Source organism: Carya illinoinensis, chromosome 1 (assembly GCF_018687715.1).
Source record: "Carya illinoinensis cultivar Pawnee chromosome 1, C.illinoinensisPawnee_v1, whole genome shotgun sequence".
NCBI lineage: Eukaryota > Viridiplantae > Streptophyta > Magnoliopsida > Fagales > Juglandaceae > Carya > Carya illinoinensis.
The window spans coordinates 55493892-55501744 of NC_056752.1; the positions used below are offsets into that span (position 1 = coordinate 55493892).

Genomic DNA, 7853 nt, shown 5'->3' on the forward strand with positions numbered 1-7853 from the left:
CTCTAAGTACCCCTGCCTTAGAATTGAAAGAATAACCTGCCAAGTCAAGCATACCAAGAGAAATTAAATTTCTCTTTAATTCAGGTATGTATCTGACTTCACTCAAAACCTTTTCAATTCCATCATGCATTTTAAGCCTAACTGACCCTATTCCCATGACTTTGCAGGACTTATTGTTGCCTAGAATTACATGTCCCCCTTCTTGTTCAGAGAAAGTCTCAAACCACTCCCTTACTGGACACATATGAAAAGAGCATCCAGAGTCCATTATCCACTCTGTTTTTGAGTCAACCTCACTCACTGTGAGTACCTCAGCACTCTCATACCCATCTAAAACCACTGCGGCATCCCCTGCCTCTTTGGTTTTATTTCCAGGATTATTTTTCCTATCAGGGCAATCTTTCTTAAAGTGCCCTTCTTTGTGACAGTGGAAACATTTGAATTGTTTCCCCTTTGACTTAGACCTATATCTTTTATTTTCAGTTTTACCCTTCCTTTCTCTTTTTTCTGTTCTACCCCTTACAGACAAGCCTTCCCCATGATTCTGTTTGGTATCTCCCCTACTTTGAAGTTCCCTAGTATGAAGTACAGATTGTACTTCATCAAGTGTCAAAGAGTCCCTACCATACATCATGGTTTCTTTTAGACTTAGGTATGATGAGTCCAAAGAACTCATCAAGAGGATGGCCTGATCCTCATCCTCCACCTTAATGTCTATATTGGCTAAGTCTAATATGATTTTGTTGAACTCATCTAGGTGCTGTCCTATTGGAGTCCCAGGGGTCATCTTGAAGGTATACAGTCTTGTTTTCTTGTGTAATCTATTTGCTAAAGACTTTGTCATATATAGGTTTTCTAATTTCAGCCAAATGCCTGCAGCCGTGTCCTCATTAGCCACCTCTCTCAGGACTTTATCCCCAAGAGAGAGGATAAGGGCACTATGGGCTTTCTGGAGAATGTCCTTTTGGACAAGCCCCTTATCTTCCTCCTTTGAGGAAGAGCCCTTCTGTTTCTCACCTAGGAGAGCATCTTGTAGTCCATGTTGGACTAGCAGTGCTCTCATTTTTATTCTCCATAGGCCGAAATCATTATCACCAGTGAACTTTTCTATATCAAATCTCATTGTCCCCATTGAACCTGGCTCTGATACCAATTGTTATAAAACTTGTGTTTTATATTTACAAAGAAATGCCAAGATTTGTATGGAAATTCACTGTTTAATAATCTATATAAAAGGCTTGGTCACAGAACAACAATATACACGTACGTCTTTATCTTGTGACTTTAAAACAGAATGCTCAAGATTACATCAAACACAGCATATGTATATAACAGCTATGATCACAAGACCAATTTATACCAACACAGATCCATCTACCAATATATACAGCATCATCCAGATCAGATATATCTCTCGAATCAACAATATAAGCAAGAACAGATATATCAGGATATTACAGAAATCATATAAGAACAAGAAAATAGAAAAAAGTAAGAAAGCAAGGAACGAACACACCGAGATACGTGGTTCGACCCTAATGGTCTACATCCACGGCAGGAATGGCCTCAGAGCTCTTTATTGATGAATCAAATCAATCACAGAGAAGCCTCAGTTCAAATACATCCGTAAGCACTCAAATCTCACAAAGAAATCACACCGATTTCTTCCCTCACGCTCAAACCCTAGAAACCCTAGAATTTTCCCCCTTTCCCTCTCTGCCTCTTTATTTCAGCCGAAACACCAAAATGAACTCTGCCTTAGGGTTACAAGAGAACAAGATATATATATATATGGTGCATCAGGATTGTAACACGTGTATCGGATCCAATGGCTCAGCTCATATACTCAGATTAAAGGCACAAGCTCCTCACGTGCCTGTTGAAGGCAGATTTAAGCTTCACGGGACCAGTTCGAGCCACGAGCTCTTCATGCACTTAAACACAAATCAAACCATTAGTAAATGAATAATCAACAGATATTAAAAATGATTTGACATACATATTACAATTCGCATATAACACACGGGTTGAGCTTTGAAATGGGAGTTGATGAGGTGGAGTTAGTTGACGCATGCTTTGGGTAAATTGGACTACGAAATAAATTGTTGACTCTCAAAAGTAGATGAAAAAAATGATTAGGCTAGGACGGGTTTAGGTCACCCATGCCCATGGACTTCTATAACATTTGTTTGAGTCGCACCCACGATATTGCTTGCGACTGCAAATGGTTTTTCGAGGCTGATTGGACTTTAATGTATCTACTGTCAAAGGGGAATGGCAAATCAGTAAGGCATCACTTAAAGGAATATCATGAAACTTCAATCCCTGAATAAATGTTAATAAAATAACAAAGAATTTGATACAAAGCTCATAATACATAGATCTCAAAAATGCATGATCCCTTGATAATATCAATACACTCATGTAGGATTATGAACAAACTAATCTATACCTATCTCCTCTTCACACTACTACACTCAGATAAAAAAAAAAAGACTGGTGTATGCATAAAGATGTTTGTCTGAATGGTTTTCAAATAATGTAGATATCCACCAAAAACAACACGTCTGCTCAAAAAGTGTCCATGCTAATCACCTCTGTCGCAAGCTCATCAATCAATAATCTCTCTATTTCACTACCTATAAAATCAATATCATCTCCTAAATCTATAGAATTCAGTTCCTTTTGCAGCACTTTCTCTGCTGAGTCCTTGCTCGCTTCCTTTTCTTGGCTGATTAGCAACATCCACAACTCTTCCTCAATCATGTCCTGACTCAGCCTGGGTTTACATCTCTTGGATGTAGGCTTTGCCCATTTGGGCACACCCATGCATGGCCGGAGAATCTCCATAAGACCTGAATTAATTCGGTCAAAGAGAAGCCTCCTTTCCGACCTCCTCCAGGAAGCTTGCTCACCAAACTTTTTTTCTAACGTCTCAAAAACTGAAAGGTTTATTGGATATTCTGGAGAATGCCAGGTAGCAAAGTCCATATCAAGGATCCCATCATGAAAACCTGCCTCAGTTAAGACATCAGTAAGGTAGGAGAAATTCCTGCTTTCTTCCACTCTAAATAAACTCACTAACCCTTCGTTTTCTTCAGGGTCATTTACAGATCCTTCTCCGGAAGCTTCATCACTTGACACGATCATTCCAGATCCTTCTGCGCTTTCTGAGAAATCTGACATCAGAAAGTTGCATCCATGAACCCACCGAGAGAGAAGGAGGGGAGGGGGGAAGATATACATGGAACTTGGACTAAAGAAGGGGGTTGAATATTATGAGATGCAGTCCTACTAGGACTTACCATAGATGTCGTCAGTCTCTAAGCATTCAAAACTACATGAAAGGTCTTCTATGCAAGCAGGTTCCAGAACTGAAACTGGGCTAGGATAATAAGCATCCACCAAGCTCAATCTGGATTCTGGCTCTGTGTGAGAGCACTGTGAGAAAACAGAACCTTCTTCATGAAATCCAACTGACATTTCCTATGATACATAACAGAGATAAACGGTATTGGATTCTAGTGACTTTAGACAAATTTGAACTTTAATTTGAGATAAAACTGAATGAATGAATTCCAACCACATTTGAAACTATACCTTGTTGTAGAAAATTTAAGGACGGCCTTTCTAAAAAAAAAATGAAACTGATATGTCTAACATCTTGAAAATATCTCATGATACTTAAAGGTAGAGACTGAACATACACATGTCACCAACCCAGAAAGCAGACAATAGCCTAACATCACAAACAAGTATGCCAGAAAAATATCATTTTTTAGGAATGTCTAGAAATATACTTCTTGAAGCTTACTAATGATATATAAACTAAATCATGAACCATCCTTTTTATTGGTAAATAATTAACCATCTTATTAGAGAGAAACATCAAACCTGCTGAATTGATGTATCCAAGGCATGACTGGAAGAATCAGAATTTGTGTCTAAGATGCAGGGAATTGATTCAAACTGCTCTTCCTTAGAATATCCACAAGGCCCGCCGGCCCCGCTCGCAACCTTACCCTCTGCAGCAGCCACCACATTAGTTACCACACTCACCGAGGCAGCACTACAAACCAAGGGCCGAGGAAGCAAGATGTTCTGTGCTGACAAGTTGCTGTTCTGAAGCTCGTGCTTCATCTCACCTTCCACCACCCATGTGTCCTGTACAATGCAACTATTTCCCATATCAGAGTTAGAAACACTGGAGCTTAACTGAGAACCCATAAAATCCTGATTAGACACATCCTTGTCAAGTTGGCCCTTCACCTCATCCACGACCACAAGCATATCTTCTGCAATACGATTAACTTCTAAATCCGAGCAGGGAGAAGGATGAGATTTCTTGTGGCTGAACATGTTGTAATATCCTAAACCATCTTTCTGGTTTAAATTTTGATTTCTTGATTTGTGTTGTGCCCAATTAATAGACCTTTCCAGGCTCAAATACCTGTCACTCTGAAGACCTTCATGTCTGGTCCTGGTTCTAGGACTCCCACCGGCAGAAGAAGATGCAGGAGGAGATGTGATCTTTGGAAAGTTTCTGACAGACCCATCATTCGAGCCATCCCTGTTGATGACACCTAAAAGAACACCTGAGTTCACGTGCACATCATTAGGAGCAGTTTGATTGCTCAGGCCGTACTTACTAGGCATGTGATGGACATTTCTTGTTCCAATTTCACCATTAGCCGTTTCAAGCAATCCACCCAGAGTACTCGCTCTACCAACCAATCCATCTTTTTGTAATGTCTTATTCAACTTCCATCGTTCCAAGATTTGCTTCTTTGCTCCCCTGGAAACATATGATCCATGTGAAAATGAAAACAAGAACTTGTATCGATTCTTCCAATCAGAGAAATTTGAAGGCATCATCAGCTCAGAATCTTTGGAAAATGTGCCATCAACTCTCAATTCTGATCTTGATACCTTAGGTGAAATCCAGATTGAGCCATGCCTTGTTTGTTTGGTAGCATCCTCTTTTGAATATACCGGGCATTGCCTAGTAGATTCCATGCCATAAGCCCAATTCTTCCCCTCATTGACTTTAATGTCTAATTTCCCATTTTCTGTACTACGAAGCTCTTTAAGCCTCCTATCACCCAAAGGCAAACCTTCACAAGAACTATATGAAGAGAAACACCGTGCATCATTCTCTGCCTTGCCATGGTTTGGTTTCCAAATAACAACTTTTGTTGGGGGATGGCATGCTACACTGTTTGACTCCAATTGAGATCTTGAAATTTTGCATATATCATTGATGCCAAGATCTGCATGGGAATTTTGGCCATTGTCAGATTTGTGCAGCAATTTAACATTCCCTTGTAAAGCTTCCCTCCCTAACTTTCTACATTTGTCCAGAGGTACACCTTGCCGATCATGGAAGAACTTGCCAAATAAAGAATCTGGTTCTTGGGGATATTTTGGAAAAGAATCTTTCTTAGAATATGTAGTCTTTGTTGCATCTTGAACTTCCATCTGGTTTTGAAGCTTCTTATCCACTGAAATGCATTTTGCATCTAAAAAATCCTGCCTTATGAATGCCAATTTCTCTTCTGATGAACTGGAGCTACCTTTCCCCCCTTTAACTGGGGGATTATGTTGCTTATGCCTATTCAATGTTTCCAATACTCTAAAGATGTAACTTAATTCCTTTCGCTCTTCAATGCTCATCCTAAATGAAGGATGTTCATGGGATGGGCGCTTCTCCCTGACACCAATAGAAGCAACTCTCTGTAAATAATACTCAGAAAGAACTCTTTGTTGTTTTTGGACAGGCTGCTGAGGCGGCAGTTCATCAAGACCCATCAATCTTGCGATAACGCTGGGCGTTCTTTTACTGGATTCCATTTCACTTGAAAAACCTTCCACTTGTTTAAATAAAGACTTGCAAAAACTCAAGCGCCTTTTAGAAAGTGGAAGTATGCATCTGCGACAAGCAAAGAGAATGCAATATGAAGAAGGGAACACATGGTAATTACTGCCATCCCATTTATGAGAAAATGAAGCAAACAACTAAGCAAGATTAAAATCACCATAAGAACAAAAGCAGCAAAAAGCTACATACTATTTCTTTCTTTGTACAATAGCCACAACAACTACGATATCAGATGCAGAATTTTGGAACATTTGTGAGTCATAAGAGCTCCCTGCTTCCTGGAATTTTAATTCTACAAGAGCAGGAAATAGATCATGGACTTCCAAAACAACTTCTAAATAAATAATAAAAACTATGGCCTAAACAAAAAGAGCAAGCAAAAAGGAAAACTTCCATAGAATCGGGAACATCATATACTGAATAATATCCATCAGCTTTGAAAGCAAATTAGAAAAAGTAAAACATACAATAAGTTAATGAAATTGTGAAAAGTAGTGAATCCCGTTTTGGAAGTTCCATCTGACAGTCCAGAGAGATATAGAAAAAGTTTCTAGAAACCCCATGAATACAAATGACTAAAGTTTCATGCAATTTTCATTGCAGAGACAAAATGATTGAGACAACAGTTTTTGGTATGTAGTTATTAGAATAAAATGTAAAGTGCATGAGTAATTGGAACCTACCATCACAGACTCCTAGAAAAGAGACAGTCCCACATAATAAGCCTTCAAAACACTTCATAGTTTTCAACCACCCGACAATTCATTGAAACAAAATCACATTGATCCCAATAAAATATGAACGTCCTTATTATATTTCCACAAGAAACAAAATCCACTCATAAAAAGCAAACGAAAACTCAAAGCCCCCCTCCCCCACACAAAAAATGCCATGAATCGCAATATTCGGCACACTAAGCAAAGAAAAAGAAAACCAAGACCTGCATATTGATTAGCAAAACAGAGAAAAGCTTACCTTTTTTTAACAGTTGTCTGCACCATGACAATGATTCTGGATTTTAAAGCGCACCCATAATTCAAATTCCTTATCACATGCAATGATTCTCATCCAATCCACTCCATTCCCGACGATCATATATATACCAATAAAGTTCCAAATCGCTTCCTGGTCTTTGATTGTAAGTCCAACAATAGAAGGGCGCGCCGACATATAGGCAAATTTGGTCAACCATAAACGTTATCTAACATAACGTCAAAGATCGCTAGAACTTTGGACACGCAAATTGGTCGGCCAAGCAAAAATCTGGGCCATGGGAAATAGATATGTAGTTGGATCCAGAAATGGATTTTAAATTTGTACAAAAAAAGAAAAAAGAAACAGATTTCAAAGAAATCGAGACGTGTATGAGGATTGAGGAAGAAAGACCTGAGAAAAGGACGGGAACGATAAGAAAACGAAGTGAAAATGTGGGGGATGGTGGGGTTTATTCGCTCTCTCTCTCTCTCTAATATTGTCGTTTATGAACTTTCGCGCGAATCTTTTGTCTGTCCTATCAGTGTAGTTCGCGCCACATACGGTTCTCCTTGATGAGTATTTTCTTTAGAAGGTTGAATAATGAAATAATTCTTTTTATGGTAAGTTTGGCTCTCAAATTCATCTAACTTATTTTAATTTATTTCATTTAATTATTATAATTTTTTTAAAATTTTTATATAAAATATATTAAATAATATTAATATTAAAATATAATATTTTAATAATATTTTATTTAATTTTTAACTTTTAAATTAACTCCACTCAACTTAATTTAACATTTAAATGCAGTTGAGTTTTCAAATTTTCTCTTTAATAAATATTTCGATAACAAAGGAAAAAATAAAAAAATTATTCGCATTACATTTCCTGTTTGAATACATATTTTTAAATAAGAGAATTATTACTGTGCTGCGGAAGTTATATTTCACTGTATTTGATTGATATGACACCACATGCCTTCCTGGCTGATTGACATACC

The 7853-nt window shown here is 38.1% G+C and overlaps 1 protein-coding gene across 6 annotated transcripts; it reads right to left on the bottom strand.

Annotated features, from left to right (window-relative positions):
* Positions 1–2297: 2297 nt before the first annotated feature.
* Positions 2298–7351, bottom strand: LOC122290181. 6 transcript variants are annotated; one of them, XM_043097781.1, is made up of 5 exons: positions 6854–7344; positions 6068–6170; positions 3895–5929; positions 3306–3486; positions 2298–3179 (listed from the first exon to the last, which is right to left on the bottom strand). In XM_043097781.1, the coding sequence occupies exons 3-5, from the start codon at positions 5848–5850 to the stop codon at positions 2572–2574; spliced, it is 2745 nt and encodes a 914-aa protein (XP_042953715.1). In that variant the 5' UTR covers positions 5851–5929; positions 6068–6170; positions 6854–7344; the 3' UTR covers positions 2298–2571. The 6 variants fall into 6 exon arrangements, with proteins under 6 accessions (XP_042953715.1, XP_042953708.1, XP_042953699.1 ...); XM_043097798.1 differs by lacking the exon at positions 6068–6170 and having other exon boundaries at positions 2873–3014; positions 3086–3170; positions 6854–7351; XM_043097789.1 differs by lacking the exon at positions 6068–6170 and having other exon boundaries at positions 2873–3014; positions 3086–3179; positions 6854–7349.
* Positions 7352–7853: the final 502 nt, after the last annotated feature.

Excerpts from the sequence above, each read along its gene's own strand:
- LOC122290181 (XM_043097758.1), bottom strand. The coding sequence starts at position 6,879 with ATGGTGCAGACAACTGTTAAAAAAAG. Across the intron at positions 5,930-6,853 it reads CAGACAACTGTTAAAAAAAG|ATGCATACTTCCACTTTCTA; the intron begins GTAAGCTTTTCT and ends TGCTTGTCGCAG. Across the intron at positions 3,180-3,305 it reads AGAGACTGACGACATCTATG|ATTTCTCAGAAAGCGCAGAA; the intron begins GTAAGTCCTAGT and ends TTCTGATGTCAG.